At 37.1% G+C, this 22,733-nt stretch overlaps 1 protein-coding gene across 2 annotated transcripts in view; it reads left to right on the top strand.

Moving 5' to 3' along the window:
• The window catches only part of LOC138064448 (integrin alpha-1-like), a 72,160-nt gene that overhangs the window by 27,694 nt on the left and 21,733 nt on the right, over positions 1-22,733 (top strand). The window contains exons 2-12 of one of the 2 annotated variants that reach the window (XM_068927047.1): positions 1,059-1,179; positions 2,853-2,965; positions 3,915-4,003; positions 4,094-4,208; positions 4,875-5,002; positions 11,346-11,494; positions 13,597-13,747; positions 15,513-15,678; positions 19,796-19,869; positions 21,405-21,549; positions 22,576-22,718. In XM_068927047.1, coding sequence (XP_068783148.1) covers positions 1,059-1,179; positions 2,853-2,965; positions 3,915-4,003; positions 4,094-4,208; positions 4,875-5,002; positions 11,346-11,494; positions 13,597-13,747; positions 15,513-15,678; positions 19,796-19,869; positions 21,405-21,549; positions 22,576-22,718 — 1,394 coding nt within the window. Of the gene's footprint in view, positions 1-1,058; positions 1,180-2,852; positions 2,966-3,914; positions 4,004-4,053; positions 4,209-4,874; positions 5,003-11,345; positions 11,495-13,596; positions 13,748-15,512; positions 15,679-19,795; positions 19,870-21,404; positions 21,550-22,575; positions 22,719-22,733 lie in introns of those variants that run through there. The other variant, XM_068927048.1, reaches the window with a different exon arrangement.

The following is a 22,733-nucleotide window of genomic DNA, read 5'->3' as shown; positions in this document are numbered from 1 at the left end:
ATCGTCGTCTCAGTGGTGAATAACACTAGTGTGTTTTAGTATCTGGACAGTATTTAGATGTTTCAACATGCAGCAAGTATCATGGATTTTGATCTTTTTATGTAGCTGTTAAATGTCAGCAAATGATCATGAAATGCTTCTCTGAAATGAAATGAAAGTTGTGTTTATAACAAGTGGAGGTCATTCTGCAACTGCAGCTACTTTTTGACTCTTGAGGATTAAATGCACAGCTCTGCAGCAGGGAAGTCAGTGGTTGTTTTTGAAATTGACTTCAACAGCACAAGAGTGGAGAGATCACTCCAGGAAAAAAATACAATGAAGAAAAGCTAAATAATCCTAGTTTTATGAATAAACATCAATTTTGGTTTCTTAATGAGCTTCACATTGGGATATGATTATCACTTCAAGCTGGGATGTTTGCACTGTGCACTTTGTCTTTCTGAAGTTCACTGTGTAGTCATATTTTTGCAGTATTTTCCTCAATGATTGTCACTGAGTATTAGTGTATGGGAAATCAATCCGAAGAGACCCTCTCATGACGGATCTTATTGTAGTCCAACAACACTGTTTTAGAGTGACCTTCCTTAACGGGGTAAACGGTAGATTTCTGTATGTAGTCGCATAGGAGTACTTTTGAGATAACAACATCTGCTTATATGAAAAATTTCCTGTGCTGTCTTCCAAATATGGAAGTTTTATTGGCACTCTAAAATAGAATTAAGAAAAAAACTATTTTTCCTCCAATATAGAGTAAAATTAAATATGTCTGAAGCTTTTCCATGTTCTTTTGCTATGTGTATCTTATGCAACTATTGAAAATAAGTTAGTTAATTCTCAGATTCATCAGAACTTGAGAACTACTACCTTGAGTAAGGGAAGGAACATTTTTTGGTGAATTGTTCACATTAGAAATGCATGGAGATAAAATGAGTAAAAATAACTAAAATGTCATTTTACTTACTACTAATGTTAATGTTATTTTGGTTGCTATTATTGTAAACCTTGCTTTCTTAAAAATCTTGGGTTTTTTGCGTATTGCTACATATTTTTTTTTAAAGCTCTCTTTCAGCTCATCGGCTCTTCCAACGTTGATGTGAAAAATGCAATGACCTTCAGTGGGCCTGTGGAAGACATGTTTGGCTACACAGTTCAACAGTATGAAAATGAGGAAGGAAAATGGTAAGTTATTTTTAAGTGTAAACTCCAAATTAGCAGATGTGCAGTGACTCAGATGCCATTATTTATATACTATTATTGGTAGTATTATACTAGTATTTATTTGCTATTATTGGTAAGTATTCCCCGTAAGTGAGGGTTGGTTTCTGTCAGTCTTAATCATATTTCTTAAACTGATTGGCAGTCCCAAAGAAACTTGCAGAGACTAAAGGACTGACCGATGCAAAGTTCAATTCTTTATTCATTTTCTCAAAGACATAACTGGATACCCAAAGCAGGTAAATCACTGCCCTGCTGTAGATTAGAAAGTTTTATGCTGTGTCTGAGTCCAGTTTTTTTCAGTTTGCTGAATAAAATTGTCTATCTTTTCCTATATTAATGTATCACCAGTGAAATTGCTTCCGCTTTACTTAACTAATCTGTATTATATATTTTTTCTAATGGTTTCTGTCAGTGATTATCTGCAACGAGTTTTTTTAAAGTAATAGGAAGATTTCTGTGTCAAGAATATTTAGTAATACAGTGCTCTATCTTCCCCTTTAGATGACTAATAATGTCTTTTACTTGGCATTGGCACTTGGAGCTTTCCAAATGCAAAAGTTGCATTTTGATGTGCTCACTAATACCATTGCTTCTCAGTCTTTCGGTAAGCAGCTACAAAGGATTTTCCCTCTTAAGAACAAACAGACAGAATTTCACAGGTTATCGACTGGCTGGAGGACTGAATTAACGACTGAATGATAAAAGCTTTGGGGAATCCTGAGACATCGCTCTATGCAGATTTCTCTGTTTTTCCAAGGGTTGCCCCGCTATTCTGATGTTCTCAATAAACCCTATGATCCCCCCAGGCAGCCTGTGAGTAGGCGCGTGTGGCTGCTTGGCTGCGGGTCGGACCGTCGTGCAGTGCCTGAGCTAATCCGCTCGGTGAGTGCTGGGCCTGTTGGCCTCTGGCAGTCTGGCCGGCATGTTTTCTCAAGCAAACCGGAGTCCCCTAAAAAAAACCCCAGTGCAAACAAACAAAATAGCGTTTCAGACCACTTCTATCTGTTCACGGGGTTTGCTCTTTCTTTCTGAGAAAAAAGCAGCATGGGAGCATAGTCCTGCTGAGCACTGATCATCTCCCATGGGCTGTCAAGCACACTCAGCTTCTCTGCAGTTAAACGGAAGTCAGGGATGCTTAAAAGAGCGTGGTGCTTGCTTCTAAAGTGTTATTGTGAAAAGTACATACAATTACGTTATTTAAGACTAAACTCTTCTTTTGGGTACCTGTAAGTATCTGCTTTGGCATTTGGTCTCTCCTTAGCATTAAAAATACATTATTTTCTGAAACACATTAAAGATCAAGGAGGTATTAAATAAAGCAGATATTTCCTTTGTTACTTGTAGTACTTTTCATCAACCAGTACTCCTTTTATTTTCCAGTGGTATTTTTTTTTCGTGTTATTCTGCTGTACGGTTCGGTACATAGGCACACTTCCTTTCGGTGTCCTTTGTTACAGAGGAAACAGAATGGCTGCTTCTCCTTGTACCTCAACTTACATAATGGATGCTTTTCTTGCTATATCCTATACTCTTCATGCAGAGCTTGCTGTAGCTGTGCTCTCTGCAAGTTTTATTTGCTAGCTTTCCTGCCTGTTAAGAATAAAGAAAATTCAGATAACGTATTTCATTTTCAGGGTACTTATTGGTTCTCCATTAGTTGGCCAACCTGAGAAAAGAACAGGAGATGTATACAAATGCCCTGTAGGAAAGGACAGCCAATCACCCTGCATAAAGCTGAACTTACCAGGTATGAAAGAAAATAAAGCTGTGTCATGTGGAAGAATAGTAGAGGTCAAATAAGGGAGATTTTTGACTAAAAAAATGTTTCTGTAGCAAAAATTTGTTTAGGACTCCTGAGCTAAATGTGAAGGAAGCTGTGTTTGTAAACATCAAAACTATTTCCATTAAAGGCATCTCATTGCCCTTTGGGAAACATGCTGATAATGTTAGAATGGGCAGTTGGCTCTGTTACCAAAACATTGTTAGGATTGGCATTAGCTGACTGTGGTCAGCAGTCCTAGCAGAAAGGTTGTGGAGTACAGTTTAATGGGTTATCCTTTCCAAGGCTTTTTGAAGCCAAGAGCCTCTGTAATGCCATCAGCAGGCTTTTGATGAGAACCTAACTAGCCAGAACAAGGCTGAAGCACCTTAATGTGGTTCAGGTAAATAATCATCATTCTTTGGCTCATGTCAAGTCATACTGGATGTAGACAAGAAGAGACTTCCTGCAAATATGAATTCCACTAAATATTTGTCTCATTATTTTCTAGCTCCTCTTTTCCTTCGAAAACTTAAATGTCAGTAATATAAAATAAAAATAGCAAACATGAAAGTTGTAATTCATATATATCAGGACAGGATAAAAAAATGAGTGTTTTTATTCTAATTAACAAAACTTTGTGACCAGTAATCTCTTCCTTTCATTGTGCTGTTATTTTTACTTTTTTCTTTTTTGCGGTTCAAGAAAACTATTTGAGACAGTGACCCAGACAAGTTTTCTGGGATAAAAGCCAGTCTTAGAATTTTTTCTTGTTCTTTGCAATTGAAGGAGGAGGAGGAAGGGTGCTAAAATACTTGATGGAACCAATGTCAGTCTGTGTTTTATTTTAGAAGCTGGAAGCTCTATGCTAGCGGATATATACTTTAACATTCTGTTTTCACGTTCTCAAATACTTAACATTTTAATCTATTTATAGCTGCTACTTCAGTTCCTAACGTCATGGAAGTAAAAGAAAACATGACTCTTGGAACAACCTTAGTGACTAACCCAAAAGGAGGCTTTCTGGTAAGAAAGGAGTTATTGCCAACTTTAAAACAAGTCTGTATTTTCCCCAGGTACCATACCAAACATTTCATCCTTTTTCATCTTTTAAAGGCATGTGGACCTCTTTATGCTTATAAGTGTGGGCGTCTGCATTACACAACTGGAGTTTGCTCTAATGTCAGCTCCACTTTTGAAACTGTCGAGGCCATTGCTCCGTCTGTGCAAGGTATGCATGCCGCAGGAATTCTTATGTGTCTGAAAATGCAAAGTGCCAAGCAAGACAAATGTATACATACAGGCATACCAAAAAGCATGAACTACTTTCCTTAGCTACCAGCATTACCAAGTTAAGTAAATGTTTTCATTGTCCGTATATAACCTAAATTCTTGCTACTTTTGGAATTTGTCTCAGTATAAACAATCATTAGAGAGCTATGTAACATCCAAACATAATAGCTAAAAATAGTTGCTTATGTTTTTTACTTATGGCCAAAAGGCTCCTTTCCAGTAATGACGGTATGTTTTCAAGATCTAATACCCAATCTAGTAATATAGATAAAAGCTGAAAGACCTGGTCTACTGGAAAATCGAGCAGGAAGAGTGTGAAATTGAAGAAGGCAGAGGTTACTGATGAATACTCCAATTATGTGACTGTGTAATCCCATTCTTAAATTTCTGCCTACAAGAAGGTGCCTTGCTGATAAAGGGAATGCCAAGTCTTGTAAAATACGATACAAATTTGGTGAATTACAGTTTGTGTGAAACAGGACATTTCATCTCCACTATAAAAGGATGTATTTCTGTTACTAATCACAACAGAAACTGGAGCTGTGAGTGAATATAGATTTGATCCTTGTGAGTGTCAATTCTTATGTGGCAATTTGTGTTGCAGAGTGTAAGACCCAGTTGGATATCGTCATAGTCCTTGATGGTTCCAACAGCATTTATCCATGGGAGAGTGTCACAGCCTTCCTAAACAGCCTCCTGAAAAACATGGATATAGGTCCCCAGCAAACACAGGTAAAATGATGGGTATTTTACTCTGTTTAATTTGCAGAAAAATAGGATTTAAAGGAAATGGGATGAGAGCGTCATCTGTGAAACTCTTCAATTATAAGAGGTTATGGCAGTGGGATACTGAAACAGAGTAGCTGGAATCACAACTACGTCAGTCTCTTACTCTAAGTAACTGTGTCAGGGAAGTTTTTTCTCTCCCTAACGGTTCAGGCAGTTTGGAGAAACTCAGTTTCTAATCTGCAGACAAAAGTTAAGTGTATAAAGTGAGGTAGTTTGAACATTGTCCTTCCCCATTTCCTTCCTTTCCACAACCGTTTCTTGCCTCTCTTCTTCAAAGCACAAAGGTCATTACTGCTCCTCAAAGGCACACATACGTGGTTCAAATAGTCTTGGATTACAAGATCTTTGAAGCAGTGCTCAAAATTTTGTAACAGGGAGCGCTAAGCATATAGCTTTTAAGCATACAGCTTAATATGTGCTTAATTAAGATAAATATATAAAATATATGCTTAATTAATATAGCTTAATATGTACTTAATTATATGCTTCTAAGCATATAGCTTTTAAACATTTGAAATCATAATTAATGAGTGACTGTAAAGCTGCATGTCTTTGTTATTAATGGCAGAAGTTGCATTTATATAATAAATGGAGCAGGCCAAATTCCCAGCTGCTATAAATCAGCACAGTTCCATCAGAATTAATGGAGCTACAACCAATTACCCCAGCTGAGGAGCTGACATATGTTTCACAGTCTGCTGAACAGAGTATGTAAATAGCAATCTGAACGAAACTCAAAGAAGAGGGTAACAGACATGGGGATGTGTTTTAACACGGAGAGCTTTATTAACAGTAATGGAAGAAACTAGGCCTTCCTTTCACTTCTCCCATTCCTCCCGCCCAAAATCAATGATTTTCCGGGATCCTCTATGATATTTCACATGCTGCAGGCTGGTATTTAGGGTTGTGTCTACTTCAGGTTCACTCCAAATTTCCAGTTCTTATCTGAATCTCCTCAGACTGCCTCCACAAAGGAGAATGTGTGTAGATGTAAAGACTCTGTAAACTCCGTTGGCAGAGAGTATCCCCTTCATTTTCGAAGCTAAAAGGTTTTGAAGTTAACACCCAACTCTCCTGTTGGCTATACTGAACACTAGCTGATAAAATTTTATCAGCTTGCTTATAAACTCTCAGCTTTACAATTGTGTCCTGTTATTCTAAACACACTTTTCTTCCACATATTGTGAGGAAGAGGGAAAAGCATTTTGTCAAATTTACCAGAAAGGGAGAAAAAATTCTTCCTGGTCCATAAAGTTGGTGATTACTGAAACATGTGGCATCTTGGGAAGATATTTCAAACTGAACTTCCCAGCACAGGGCAGCGGCTGCATGGAAGTCATCACTGCCTTATGCCCAAAGGGCTTCATGTGAATAGTACACAGGGCAATCAACTCTTGCACTCTCACCCTTTTCCTCACCCTGCAGTTCTCAAATTTTTACATTGCCACACCTCTCTCATTTTTATTTCTGGAATCCTGTCTTGTCTGTGCGGCTCACACACCAAAGGTCCACTTGCTGACCTGCACCCCAAAGCTACCCCTCTTCTCAAACATAACGCTTATTCCCTCACTGAAGCACAAGTCAAGCTTTGGCAACTGGTTGCTAAAGACAAACTTTTGAGAAGTAAATAAGAATGGCAAAGGGAAGGGGAGAGCAAGATTGAAAAAGTAGAAATAGAAGGCAAAAGCTACATGGAATTTTCTTGAGACTTCTTATCTTTCCCCCTCTCCAGAATACAAGTACACCCTGGCCCCTCTGCTTTCTCCTCACACCCTGTTTGAGAAAATTGGCATAGCCAAAGGTAGTGACGAGAAGTTTATACTGAGTCCACCTGCTTTCTCACAAACTGTGTTTAGAGGACTATTAAATAGGCAGGAGGAGAAAAGACAGAGCAGGTTTGTCACTCCCCTCTGGGAACAGTGAGGTAGAAATAAAGGAATAGTTGTTTACTTTCTGTCTGTTTGAAATGATTTTTACCATGTTCATCCTCTTGGTGTTTTTGAGCATGCTGAAATTAAGTGGATTTCCACTGACTTCAGACTGTGTTTTCTTGCATGGGAAGGGAATGAGATGATTACAGGATAACTCTGTAGCAGCTTGGGTGTGACTTGTTCAAAACCATGTTTTGATTAGAGGCTTGGAAAATTTTTTTCTCCACTCTTGTTTACCCCTTCCATGAACAAAGGTCATTATGTTTGCGGCAAGTCAGAGGAGAACACCTCAGTTTAGAAACACACCAGGTTTGGAAAATTGGAAAGTGAAAGCCAGAAGATTCAGATGCAAAAAAAGTTTGCTGGTTTTTTTTTTTCCAGAAGTACTTCTTTCTCTTCCTCCTGCTGTTCTCCAAAAAAACCCACAGAACTCTGTTACTGGTTAAGATACTTATTCTGAAGCAGAGATAAGAGAATTAAAAGAAAAGTAAAGACAGAGAAATGGAAATGAAAGGAAAAGAAGGAAGGAAATGAGAAAAAATTGAACAAAAAAGAGGAACAAAATGTTTCTCTCAGCTGTATTCCCCATTTTAATATAACTGCAAAGCAAGATCACTTTCACTTTTCTCCCCATCTTTTAACTTCTAAAAAGATAATTGTCCTTTTAATATGAGGGTGTATTTTTAATCCTATATATAGGATATATATAGCAACCTTCTGTGGTAGAGGACTATCAAAAGAGAAAATAGAGTACTTAAATATGTTTAATTCCATCTTTAGAGCTATATTGGAATGGCATTCAGAAATTTTCAGACATATTTTATTGATCCATTAATATATGAAATAGGCAGCTACAGGTGTTTGGCCTGTACCTTATTATATCTCGAAAGGGACTGTATCAATAGACTAATAAATCATGCCACTTAGATCATGCAGCTTAGATCTTATAATTGCTTTTATCTCCAGAAGAATGGAAATGCATAAAAGAGATATTAAAAAAGATTCAGCATGAAAAAAGGCTTTTAGAATGGTTTAAAGGTAATTTCTGTCCGAGTTATAGACCGTTATAGACCAAACAAAACGTAATGGAATTAACTCAACTTTGCTTTGTTTCAGGAATTTTTAGCAAGCTCCCCATACAATGTGATGTATTGTCCTTTAGTGTTTTCCAAGGCTGCTCTGGTATTCTTTTACCCTAACTATGATTTAAGTGGTCTATAGCCAGAAAGGTTTCTCATTCTCCTCCACATCCCAGTGGGGAAAATCCTAGCATATCATTGTCTCATACTGAACGGTTTTCCTTTCTTTTTTTTTTTTTAATGAATAGAATTGTTTCATATTTTATTGGGAAAGCCAGAATATACTTTCCAAATAAGGGATTGTGTTCGCAAATAGAAAGAGCAGCAATAAGTAATTGCCCTCAAAAATGTTTTGTCTCAAAGTAGAGCAATCCTCCACTTGCCTGTTCTCTCCTACAACACTTTTTTCACAGGAACTTGAGACAATTAAAGAATTATTCCCTTGTGTAATATAAAATCCATGAAATGCTAGGGAAGGGAACATACACTTAGGAATTAAAAAGATGTTCAATAGATTGTGGTCAGTAATGCTGGGAGAAATATTAGGTGTCCTGGAACAGAACCGACTTACGTCTTTCTGTGTAATACTATTGCATTTTCTAGATTTAAATTAAACCAAGCAAATCAAGATTTACAATACCTGTAAGTATCAATCTTTGGGTCTTGCTAAAGTTATGGAGTTTGAACAAGCTTATTGTGCCATAAAGGCACATTTACATCACAGAGATCTGTGTCACTTATAGTTTTTCATTAGATGAAAAGGCTGCAAAAGCCCAAACCATCATTGCTATCTATTAGAATGTAATTTTAATTTTAAAAGGTGGGCTTCATTCTATCATCTTTCAGGAGACTGGGACATACAACCTAGTCATATTTTGCCATTTCCGGGAAGTCTTACGCTACCCCTTGTGAGGAATGACTTATCTTTGATGCCATGAAATATGCAGAACATGATGATCAGTGTTTTCAAACATAGTCCTAGGAAAGGGTCCCGCGGAACAATTGTATCCCATGAGATAACTGCATGCCCCTCCCCCCCCACTTCCTTCCTGATTTACAAGCTATGCAGCATAATGCAGTTTTCAGATTCAGATGTTCTTCCTATTCACTTCCTGAGAAGGAAATGCTCAAAATGCTTACTTGCTGTGATCATGGACAGTGTTTCCTTTCAAACAGGAAATGGTACAACTCAGTGTCTCAGCCTTTAATCCTTCTTTTAGGAAAAAGACAAGATCTTACATGGGTTCCCAGTATCATGAAAGACGGGCAGACACTTTCCACTCCAATCCTGGCAGCAGCCAACAGTTAATTTAATCATTGGTACCAATAAAATCCTCAAAGCTGCAGAATAGGAGTCCGAGAATGCACACGTATGGTTTGCAGGCATACACCACTCCCTGGCTACACTTGTGCATGTTCCTAGAACACATTAAGCACTCTTCCTATTCCCAACAGAGCAAGAGTAATGAAAACCTGTCATTTATCACCAATTAATGGTGATCTCTTTAAATGACCAAAAGTATCTTGTTCAGATTTTTTGTACAAAAGAGATAACGACAGGTTAAAAATAATTTGCTAGCTGCTACCACATGAAATGGAAAAGAAGAGAGAGAAAACTCTGTCATGGACTTAATCTGCAGAACAGAAATGATCGCAGTGAGTATGCTCAGAGTGTTTCTCGCATTTTACATATATGCCACAAAATAGATGCCTTGAAGGCAAAGGGTTAAGATTTTTATTTTCAGCTTCGGATACAGACAGAACCACTCCTAGGAGCAATGACACTGTTGTGTGCCCCAGCCTTTTGTGTAAACTGAGCAAGAGATACACACTGGGCGGAATCAATATGCTGCCATCCACAGGAACATAACAGCCTCTGAGCATTCTCAGTTATAGGTGGATAAGGGCCTGTCTCTGAGAGAGAATCAAAATATTTTAAAAGGATGCAACATGTCGTAAATTTGGACTTACATCTGTTCTTGCAATTTGATTGTATTTTCCAAAGGATACAGAAATCAAGCAGGATAGATTTTGCTACGACATACTATTATATCCATAATCTCATGTAGTTATCTTTTTATAATAACGATGGTATCAGTATTGAGTATGAGATGTTTATCCAACTGTAACACTTTTACAAGTCACCCTTTTGGTTTAAATACAAGCAATGAAGGTCTCCAAATGAGCATTGTGCACAACCTGCACAATATATAAAAGTATACCTCAAAAACCACCTATAAAGCAATTGCCAAGTACGTACTAAGCCACCTGTAAAATAAAATGACTGCATAAACATCACAGGTCTTATTGATCTTCAATACCTAAATGCTAGAGTGCTTTTAATAATAGATGAGTGAGACATAAATATGCCATATAATACTACATTATCCTAAATAACACCTATAAATTGCCAAGCGTAACATAAAATTGAAATATGCTAATGGAACGTTGTGTGGATTCTTCTCAGTAAAAGCTGTCAAGATCCTGCCAGAGCATTAAAGCAGACTGAGATGAATGACAGAAATTAATTGATATTTAAGAATATTGCTTATCTTCCTTTTAGTTTACATTCATATTTGCAGTAGGTTCCCTCATGCACTTGTGGTTTGGTTCCAATCCCATGTGTTGATCTTTCATACAAAGACTTGTCCTGCTGAGGTCATCTTGAGCTTTTACCTCATTCCTCCATTCCAGGAGCCATCATTTTATTCAAGCACTTGTCAAGCTTCTTACTTTGGCTTACCTCCTGCTGGGAGGAGGGCCACATCCTCTAGTGTCCTGTTGTCTTCATCAAAAGAAGGTCACAGTGGTCTTCTTCTCACTCTAAGGGCCTAAATTTGTCATTGCAGTGCTATTTCTAGTCTAGGTTTAGGGTCCAAATAGCCTGTTGGATGTAGGACAAGAGTATGAGTGAAACATGGCCTTGTATGCTATATGGAAAACTATTTTGGAAATTTGAAATTGGTGGTTAGGGCGTTGGTCTGCCATGGCCTAGAGGAGAGCAGAGCTGCATGTCAGATTACTGCAAGTCGAGAACAGCAAGGAGTTGAGCTCGCTTCTTCCTTTGTTCCTATTTTTAATAAAAAATTCAGAGACTTCAGAACGTTTCATGAGATTAAATTGCATTAGTCAGTCTTGCTGTTTATTCTTGGGGGGAAACACACAATTTTCCTGGCTTTATGTACAGAAGGGCATTTTCCCCACTGAAGGAGGCTGACGAGGCACAGATGTTTTCTTTAAGGGTGGCTGATTTTTAACATGAATTATATGTTTCAGGTTGGAGTTGTTCAGTATGGGCAAACTGTAGTCCATGAGTTTTTCCTTAATACATACTCAACAACAGAAGATGTGATGGCTGCAGCCACAAGAATAGTCCAGAGGGGTGGTACACAGACTATGACAGCCCTTGGAATAGATACAGCAAGGTATGTTCGTAAAATATTATGAAGTCTTGGATAAGATAGAAACAAATATAAGCAGATATGGTGATAGTTTGGATTTTATACATCAGAAATAAGATGTGGCTGGCATCTAACTTTGTTTTAGCTAAGCAAACCAATTTTAGGAGGACAGTGGATAGACAGACTGTCCAGTCTCTACAGAAGTTGTGCGTAGCCCCTTGAAAAGGCAGCTCTCTCTTGAATGGATGAAACAGGGAAAGAGAAAGACACAGAACATGCTTGTAGTCCTAAGTAAAGTGTTGAAAATTTTTGATGTTCTCACGGAGCAGGTAGGAATTGTGTAAGTGCAGAGGGATAGAGGAAATCAAGTCTTGCAGAGGAGAATTCTATAGGAAAAAAAATAGAACTTGTTAGTGCTAATTTATCTTCCTGCTGAGGCCGAGATTACTGTGGGGTTTGAAAGCATAGTTGTCAGCAAGTCTAGAAACATTATATTTCAAATCTGTGAAGCTTCTGAGTATTGGCAAATTAAAGAGCTGTTGCATCAATAGTATTACTTAGGAATGCTTCCTTCATAAGCAAAATGAAATCCTTTTTGACTTTTGCAGAATAGACGGTAAATACAAAATCAAACTCCCAGATGAGTGATACAGGCAGCTGTCTGTTCCCACTTCTAGCTCATCAGACCCGGTTATGGAGTAGGAGAAAGATAAGGAGTCAGAGTACAATTAGAAAACAAGAAAGTGAGGGACACTTTCAAAACCACACAGTGTTGACCTGATTCTGTGCTCACTGAAATCAGTAGTTTCTACTGTTTGCTAAAATGGGCAGTGGAAATTTGCTATTTGTTGTCCATTTCAAGAAAACTGTTTCCAGAGTCATTTAAAACGCTCGTAGTGATAGTATTAGAACAAAAGGTTACCTAAAAATAGACCGACTCACTGCCGTACATGAATATAGCAATGATCTGCATTGTTAAACATTTTATGTCTTTTCTCTTTTCCACTTTTCTTCTTTTCTTTTCTCTCTCTCTCTCTCTTTTTTTTTCTGGCATGACAGCATGACTTTATTCCAAAAAAGAATACGTTCTCCCTTTCCAAAAAAACATATACTTGAAACATGCAGCATTTTTTGATAAACTATTCTGATTATCTGACCCAAGTTTTGTTAATATTACTACTTAATCTAATGAAATTCCTACATATTTAGCAGCTGTTTTATTTAAATTCAAGTAGAGGCTTAAAGGAGACTGATCAAGTTCATGAAAGCAGAGCCAGTTGAGAATTACTAAATATACGGAAGCCACACGTGGTTCAAAAAGTCTCTGAGCACCACAGACTGTTGCGGGCTTGTATATCGGGGAAGTATGAGTGAAAGCTTCCTCTGTTCTTGCACTCTTACTACACATCCACTTTAGGCCATTGTCAAAGGAGGATCTTTGCTTTTATGCTTTTACCCATGTGGGCAGTGTCAGATAGAAGAGTTCTGTGAGATTTTTCTAAGAGGAAACTCAGCTTCTCCTCCAGATCCCTAAGCCAGCCTCACTTTTTCTGGTCCCCTGTATAACTAGAGCCTTTCCCAGGCCTGTGAGAAAAGCACTGCAAAAACATCAGTGTCCCTTTCCCCCAGCTACAGCTGTAGAAGTCAGCAGGTCGCCCCTGTCTGCCTCCACTCTTTTGCAACCTGCTTCTGCCACATCCACAGCATCAAATTTTGCCTTGTAGATGTGGGGAGGTGCTGGCAGGTGAATAAAATACTCTGAACACTTGAAGTGCTGCTATAGGGTGGAAATACTTTGTGTAGATTTGGGGGAAGGGAAGCAGGATATTTTTTAAGGTGACGAAAGTTTATCTGGGTAGGAGAAGAATTCTTCACCGCCTGCCGTTGTTTTATACCATCAGTCACAAATGTGTGAGTAATGAATTAATACTTGTGAAGCTCTTTGGGTGCAAACTGTAATACAAGTTCCAATTGTTGTTGTTTGTATTTGTTCATGGTTAATATTTGTTTCCTTTTCCAGCTTCCTGGTTAATATTATTTCTTTTAGTTTGTGGTTGATTATGTAAAATGATGTATGCGCTAACTGCTGGCTTTGACCTTCTCCAAACCTTTTATACTCTCTTTAGGAAAGAGGCTTTTACTGAGGCTCATGGAGCACGAAGAGGGGTACAAAAAGTAATGGTTATTGTGACTGACGGGGAATCACATGACAACTACAGATTAAAAGAAGTGATTGATAATTGTGAAGATGAAAACATTCAGAGATTTGCTATTGCTGTAAGTGAAATGTAATGTGAAAAATATGAATCTTAAAAGCATGTTTCATCTTGCAAATGTAATATCTGTTAAAAAGTTTGTTTCGCATAATCTTTATGGAAGTATAATCATTTGAGAGAGGTAAAAAAGAAGAGGTGAAAAGCTTAACAAATTTAAAATTTGCTTCCTGATTTTATAACACATAAGAAAACGCAATCTATCTGTCTTCCTGGTGGAGGCAGGTGTGTGTGTGTGAAGAAAAGGAGAAAGAGATTGAGGGGCCTATAAAATGTAGTCTTTTTTGCTAGCAGCAAGAGTGAACGGAGTGGATTAGTTTGAATCTTCTGAGCATTTGCTAAAAACGTATTACCCGCTATGTTTTAAAGAAATAAACCGGCAACAAAAAAACAGGTTTATTCACAGCTGTTCTGTGTGCTGGGATTCTAAAGTTTTTGTTTTCATGTTAAGCGAACTCAATAGCTCAGTGGGAGGATGAGCATGGTGGAGGTTAACTCATACAGACAAATATGAAGACATTAAGGACAGATTTTGTGTGAACTCTCTACTTTACTGTGTTGTATTTAGGAATCATCTGTTTTCTCTGGTTGATTTTTATAGTATATTGGAATTGTTTCTTTTCCTATGCTCATATGTCTCTTTATGTTTTCTAACAAGAACACCTGTCTTACAATGCTCCATAGTTTTGAATGCAGAGCAAATAATTTCCAACTGTAAAACCAAATGACATAGTGTAAGTTTTCCTTTTCCTCTTCGTACCTTTAACCTCTGGAAGCATTGTTATAAGATGCTCAAGCAGCTTGAGGCTACTGGCTACAAAGGGGTGGTTTGGAACCAAACATTTTCAAAAAAGAGGTAGTCTTTAAATAAAAAAAAAAGCATGAAACTAAAGTTGACTGCAGTAGCACACAAATTTTCAGTAGTTTTCTTTGTAAAGCTAGAGATCATTAAATAAAAATTCCTCACTGAAACTCAGTAATTTTTGGCAATAAAATTCCTGCCTAGAACCAAATTTCAGTTGCTCCAGTGCCTGGGAATGCTAGGACGTGGAACTTTGTTTTTGATTCCCTTCTCAAAGCTAGTAAGTGTATAGAGCAAGTTTTTCTATGAAATTCAGTTAAGTATTCCTCAGTCTGGGAATTAAAGAAGTGAGCCATTTTGTTCTGAGGCACGCTGAGTTTTTATGGCAGTAACGTTAAAGCTGGGAACTAAGTCTGAAGTCTTTTACCCCAATGGAGTCATTAACACTGAATGGAAGTGGTGGTGTTATATGTATTTATAGGGCTATAGTTTTGCATGGAACAAAGAGCAACTATCCTGTGCCTAATTAGGCGTGTCATTAATTGTCCACATACTGCATTATAAGGAGAACTGGTAGCACCTATGCAGAAGCCACTGCAATTGTGTATTCTGTTTTTTTGAGGTTTTTTTGTTTTTTTTTTTTTTCTAAACTAAGGTCTACTTGAACAAGTCATTAGAATTTTATAAGGAAAGGGGAAAAAAGGACAGCTGAGGATAGCAGACATTACACCATACAGTTGCTTTGGTTGCTATGGTAGGTGTTTTCAGAAAAAAAAATAAGACCTCATACACTTCTGTTCTCACTGGAAAAGAATGGCTTTAAATCAATGTAGACTAGAAATTTGAGGGAGGTTTTAATAGAACAAATTAAGGTGAAGAATGATTTCCTAATATTCTCTGACAGCCTGCCTCAAACTTATCTTTAAGGTATAAAATGTATCCTTGACTTTTTTTAAATTCTTTTCAGATTCTTGGCAGCTACAGCAGAGGAAATTTAAGTACGGAGAAATTTGTGGAGGAAATAAAATCAATTGCCAGTGAGCCTACTGAAAAACATTTCTTCAACGTCTCAGATGAATTAGCTCTTATAACTATTGTTGAAGCACTAGGAGAGAGAATATTTGCCTTGGAAGGTATGACATTTCTTTACATTTTACTTCATGCCTGCATTACAGCTGAAGTAAATACTAGACCACTTGCTCTTATCTTCTTTGTTATGTATTGTGCTGCATAAGATGTATATTTTTATCATGCTGATCATAAAGATATTTAACAATAGATATCAAAAAAGGTAGATAATGATGTGAAATATGTTCCGATGGATTAGAATAGGTGGAGACAGCAGCCTAGAAGGAGAAGAAGGGTCACTATCGTAACCATTGCCATTTTAGCCCAGGTTAAATAAAGGGTTGCCTTTCGCTAGGTGAAGGAGCATTGCAAGAGCATATCCTAGATTACTCCATGATCATATTTTCATCTTCCAACACTTCTAAGTTCTCTTTTTGGTTAGTTATTAATTACAATGTACTACTTTGATATACAAGTTAACATGCACTTCATGTATAGAGTTAGCAGCATGTATTTTTACTTTGGAAGTTTTCCTGATCTCCAGGTTTTAGTAGGGAAAAGTCACCATGTCATAATGTCTGCTTACATTCTCCATCCAAATTAGGCAACATTGTCCGACTTTTTTGTTTCAAGTACGGTACTAATAACGAAAGACTACGTTTATTAATTATAAATTATACTGGCCCTCTCTGAAAGAATTAGTGTCATACAAGGAAAATATCTGTTCGGACTTATTTTTTTCAACATCTCAACTTTCCAAGTAGTTGGCATAGTGTAGTTTATAGCTGGAACAAAGGATAATGTTGATTTGAATGTCAGTAAATAATTCAGCTATGCCAGATTATTTTAATCCATTTTAAATTGGAATTATGCTTCTTGGACATATTTAGATATCTTGATAGTTTGATCAAATATTACTATTTTCAATGGGTTATTAATAGACATTTGTCCGGTTTATATGTTCTTTTACTTTTCCTTTTCCTTTCATGAAATATTTTGTTTCCTCACTTGCAAAACAAATTTATTTGTAGAGAACTTAATCTCTCTAAAGACCAAAGTTTAGCCCACTTAAGCTCATTAAGTACTTTCAAGTTTATTGAATAGGGGCTCTTTTGTTAAGCCCCTGTTCAATAGGAAGAATAAAATTTCAGTGAAAAACTAGTTGGTTGAAAGTTAGAGATAATATTTCAAACATAAGGGGACAAAATATTGAAAAGTTAGTCTTCAGTTTGTGCTTTGTACTGCTAGAAAAGTGAGAAAACTCATTGTCTTTTATTATGTTAAAAATATGTTAGTTGTACCCATTCAATATATTAGATATGTAATAAAAACTTAACCAACTGCTTTACTAGTCCAGGACAACGGACTAAGGATAAGATTATAAAATCTGAAGTGATTGAATTTCTTGACATCAGCACAGCGGTGTGCGCTCAGACTTAGGTTTCATGTTACAGCTAAACCTGTAGAACAGTTAGATGCCACTGAGAGAGACAGTCTCACTTCATCACACCTCTGCCTTTCCACTTTTCGGCAGTAGGTAGCCGTTGGATAGGCTTAGCTGTCACATAGGACCCCAACCTGCCCAAATAGTGAAGTGAACTATGCTGACTTCAACTCCCTGTTGATGGATGATGCTTTATATTATGAGCTCTAACCCTCTCACTGATGATAGTAATTTGTTCCTCTAAGCAGAAGAAAAAATGAGAAGGCATTTGATCACTGAACAATTTATATAGCTTAATAAAATATCCAAACAAATGTTGTGTTGGAGATGATGAAACTGATTTGTTAAATTGTAGAAATAGTTTTATTTTAGATAGACGTGGTTGTATTACAAAAAATATGTATTCAAAACAAAAAATTTTAAGAGGAGCTAGTTAATTTCACCACACTCCTTGGATTCTTAGTTTTCCCTTTTTAGATCTATGCTAGGAAATCAGAGTCTACGCTAAGATTTCTACATAAGATATCTGTTATACAAGACAAGAAATTATGCCCACTACTCTACCTGTGGAATTCACAGAAATGGCAAGATGGGAAATCGGAATGGAAACTGAAATATGGGATCTTAGCTTTATGTCAAAACCTAGGGAGGCTGAGTTGTACCCAGGGTTAGTAAAGCTGGAACTATAAGATGCTGATTAAATCCATTTCTGTTGATTCTTCAGCCGTGGTTTCCTGTCCCACCCAAAGCACTTCAGGAGATATTCTAGATTGGCAACTGTCTCCATTATGCTGGAGAAAAATAGATTAATTCTGTCCCACCCAGATTTCTTGTGACAAATCCAGTTTATTGGATGTGTGCAATTTGGAAAAGATTAATTAACTGTATACGATGTAGCTGAGTTAACTTCTGTACACGACAGGGATGTCACAGGAAACTTGATTCTTGGAATTCTGTATCTGAATGCGTTTAAGTTTTCAATCTGAATAGCCTCCTACTAATGTAATAGTACATTGATTTTCTCCTGGATTTCTTGTTTCCTTTTTGGTTTTGATCTTTAAAAAAATCAGCAAAGGAAAAATGAGAGAGAGTTTAAAAATCAAATCCAACAAAAACCCACACTTGACAACCAGTGCATTTTTACACATAATCTTTTTCATATGCCTCTGTGTCTAAGGGCATGGACTTCTGGTTTTAACAGCAGTTTTATGTTTTATCCAGTCTGTAGGCTGGCACAAATATTTTTGACAAAACATTCTTTGTAGAATGCTTGGCAGTCTGAAACTCAATGGAAAGTCAAGAGTGCGGGCTGTTATCTAAGCAGCATTCAGAACTGCATATATTAACAGTAGCAGCATTGTCCTCTGCCTGAAATTAGAGGAGTCCTGTCTTTCTCAGATCGTTCAAGAGCATCCTTTATTGAATGATTAATGCTATCACTGAAAAATATTAATTATCAGCAAATACACAGCTTAGGAATGCAATACTTAAAAAGGACTATAATTTTTTCAGACTTAGCAAAGCAGTTACATCTTGTGAAATTTGATGGTCTGTGTTTGCATGTCAAACGTTTTGTGTTTGAGATCATGTCTCCCTCCCTTCCATGGCTGGTCATAAATCTCCACAGTTGGCAAAGACACCACGTCCAAGTGGACAACCTGTGTGGTTCAGCTGCCGAGTTTCACAAGTTCAGTTCAGTTTTATTTGGTAGTCTTGCTGCCTGAACTTGGCGCAGCCGTGGCGTGCTGCACGTCAGTTTCCTGCCCGCTGTTGGAAGTTGGAAGTTTGCCTCGTTACTCGGCTGGTACCAGATTGTGAATTCTTCCTGGATGAGCCTCAGAACAGATTTCCTAGTTCCCCTCCTCTTCCTGTTACCATGTGTTGCTCTCAGGGAGGAATCAATATGCAGAATATAGTTAACCTACTTCAGCATTTATCGTGGCGAAGTAGTCATTGGGTATTGCTTCTAAGTAGAGGAAAAGACAAACCTTTCTCATCCCTGAAGATATTTCCTGTGTACCTGAGGACAAAGAAACTTGAAGTCCCTTTGGAGTTTAATGTGTGGCATATGACTACCTGAAAAAATAGTGACAGTAATGCTAAACCACTTGACTCCTTTTTTTATTCCAAGTCACATAAGAGAAACAGGAAGATTTTCATGCAACTTTCTGAGAAGGATTACAGTTCCCAAGCCCCTCCCTGAAGCTTATGAATTTTGGACAGCTGAAATTTTCCTACATTGTTTTTTACGGAGGTTCATACAATCTAAACATCAAATGTTTTTCATTTAAATTTTACCAGCTGCCTACAAATTTTTAGTTACGTGAATACAAGGCCAGAGTTACATGGATGGTGTTTTATTTTTCACTTAGCTCAAGTGGAAAATGGCTTAACCATCTTAATCAAACATTCCAAACATATTTACCATCGGCCTGAGGTCAGATCTGGTCAGTTTCAGTCCAGAAATATTTGTTGGACAAGTTGTAATACATGGCCTTAAAATGGAAACAGCTTCTCATACTTAATGGTGGTATTTAATATGCAATGCACTTTCTGTATATATTGTAAAATTCTGTAGCAAATTATACTCTGGTTAATATGTTATCTGAATATTCTGGTTAATTATGTTATCCCTTACTGTCATATCAACATTTCGTTACGCTATTCAGAAGTTTTTTCAAATTGAATTTCATTATTTTTAAAACTTTTTATTTTTTATTTTTATTTCTGTTTAATAGCAACAACAGACCAGCAGGCAGCCTCATTTGAAATGGAGATGTCTCAAGCTGGTTTCAGTGCTCATTATTCTCAGGTAAACAAACTGTTTAAAAATAGAAATTCTTTTTCAGTGTAGATTTTTATTGGCAATAACATGAATTTGGAATGAGTTATTTCAGAATTCTTTGTATAGTTCTGTTACTTGTTTGCTGTCGGAAGTTTTGGATCTTCCTGTAATTCAGTTAGTCTTTGTGAATATATATAAAGAATAATTATAAACAATGAGTTCTTAAGAGAATAAGTACCTCGTTCACATTAACTTTAAATTTTATGTGCACATAGCATTTTCTTATCAGTGAAATATTATGTAAAATGCTAATAGCGTTGTAACTATTCTATATAAATATTACTGTGTAGTTATTGTATTGAGTTGTTGAAATGTAAACAGAAGATGTATACAATGGATAGTTTCTGTAATAGATATGACTGCATTTTTAGCGACACAACATATTATTGGTTCCATTAATACATTGAATGTCTCAGTTTTCAAGGGGTAAATATTTATTAAACTGGGATGCAAAAATCCTTTGGAATTTTTAAGGCAGAAAATATTTGTTTATTTTTGAAAAATAAAAAGTACCCATTATGTTTATCTGCTCAGTGTATGCAATTGAAATGGAAATTATAAATGAGATCAAAAGGACTGGAAAAATTTATGCTTTAGAGATATTAAAAAGTAGTGACAGTGGAAAAGAACACGATAGGAGAGTCACTGAACTGAGCAAACACTGAGCAATGCAAGACAAACTGACTCACGTGTAAAAGACCTTTAACATGGCTTTGTATACAGGTCAGCATATCACTGGTGAAACAGAGAATAAAAAACCTTATTCAGTATGATTTAACATAAATACTTAACAGAAATACTCTCCATCCATTTTCACTCTCTGAACTTTGAAATTCTACATTATGATTCAGCCAGTGTACCAGACCCTAGAAAGAGCTATTATCCTTATAGAGAGCCCAAGGAAGATTTGCAAAATAGTCTATTCGGTAGAGCAGATGCTTGAAGATACCAAGGAACTATCTTGCTACCGTCAGAGTCTCACTTCAGAAGTGAGTCTTCAGTTGTTGGGACTTTGATAGGTGCAGGGTGTCTGGTGACTTTCTTATTTAGAAGGCTATATTCATGGCTTTATGTAAAAAAGGTCAGCAAACGATTGACATCATTGACAAGAGGCTCTCTTTCAGTCCTCACAGGTTCCACAGAGAAAGGTTCAATTTTCTAAAAGTTTACCTGAGGAATGCATTTAAGTTTTGTATTCTCTAATGAGCTTTGCTGCTTCCTCTTTGTCTTTCTATTTTGCATGAAATGGTGGACTGAAATCGCAGGAGTCATGTTTCACTGTGCTGCTTTTCCTGATTGGCCAATGCTTTTTTAGTTGTGTTTGATTTTAATAAAGAGGGGGAGATATACCAAGACTGTGGGGCACCATACTATAGTAGAAAAAGTAGGGCTAAACCTTGCATACATATAGGAAGCATTAACTAGACATGAACATCGTGACTAATGCAGATCTCGAGTTGGTTCATGTAAAGAACAGGGTGTTTTGTTTTTCTCTGCAAAAGGATTGGGTCATGCTTGGAGCAGTTGGAGCATATGACTGGAATGGCACAGTGCTCATGGTGAAGGACAGCAGTATTTCAATGCCAACTAATGACACTTTTCGTGACAGGCGCTCAGAAAAAAATGAACCCCTTGCAGCCTATCTAGGTAAGAGAAATATGTATCTCATAACACTTCTCAACAAATTCTACAAGTCCTCTCTCAAATCTCATTAATAAAGATTATCCTATTTTCTAGGAGTCTAGGAAAATGTATAATGTATGGATGTGTCATCTGTATAATATTTTGCTGTTTAAAAGTAAAAAAAAGCATTACTTCTGCAAGCAAAAGACTAGTAAGAATGCGTACAGCCTTAAGCATATCTAGACTGTCCTCAGTAGAGCTATCTAATTTGTTCAGGGCGGAGGATTTCCCTAGAATTCTTCTCAAGGTTTTCTCTGCCTTCGTAGCTAGAAAATGTTCATACGATAGTGAATCTTAAACTTCTTTGCTGAAAATGAAGTTTCTTTCTTTCTGTCTTTCACTCAGTGGACAAGAACAACAGTTTACCACAAACCTCCTTCTGTGTGTTTTGCGTAATGGCAGACTACTGTTTTCCTCTCAGCCTTTACTGTAGAAAAGCAACTCAGTGGCCTTACTCTGTCCTCTAGGAGAGGCTTTATACACCCCACCCCACCCCACCCCATTTTATTTCATCTGCAAATTTCATAAGTCTTCCATCATCCAAATTGTTAGTGACAATATTAAGTAGAAGTAGGTTCAAAATGCCCCCAGAATCATGCTTGGAAGGCTCTATCAGTTTGACAGGGACAACAGAGTCAGTGACAACTGTTCTTTGGAAGAAGCTTTTCAACTAGCTATTTACCAGTTATTTCATCAGTACCATCATCATCATAGAGTATGTAAGAATGGCAAAGTGAACAGTGTCAAAAACTGCTGAAGTTAGGACATATCATCCCGTCAACGGGTTTAATGACTCAATGGTGCTCATGCCTCTGTGAGACTGTAGGTAAATACGCATCCAGCCCTTTTATTTGACTTAACTAGCATTCTCTAGAATAAGTATTGCTAAACATCTAATTGTAGAGTCAAGCCTTAAAAAAGCTCTGTATCACAGCAAGTATTTCTGACGTGTGCTATGTGTACTGCATCTTGAATTCTTTTGTTTCCTAGGATATACTGTGAACTCAGCATTGACGCCTGGAGGCGTACTATACATAGCAGGGCAACCTCGATACAATCACACTGGCCAAGTTATCATTTATAAAATGGAAGGAAAAGAGGTACAAGTACTTCAGAGGTTAAATGGAGAACAAGTGAGTATGCATTTA

This window comes from Struthio camelus, chromosome Z (assembly GCF_040807025.1).
Source record: "Struthio camelus isolate bStrCam1 chromosome Z, bStrCam1.hap1, whole genome shotgun sequence".
Classification (NCBI taxonomy): Eukaryota; Metazoa; Chordata; class Aves; order Struthioniformes; family Struthionidae; genus Struthio; species Struthio camelus.
The sequence above is the reverse complement of the archived record's forward strand: the minus strand, read 5'-3'. Positions and strand labels throughout refer to the sequence as shown.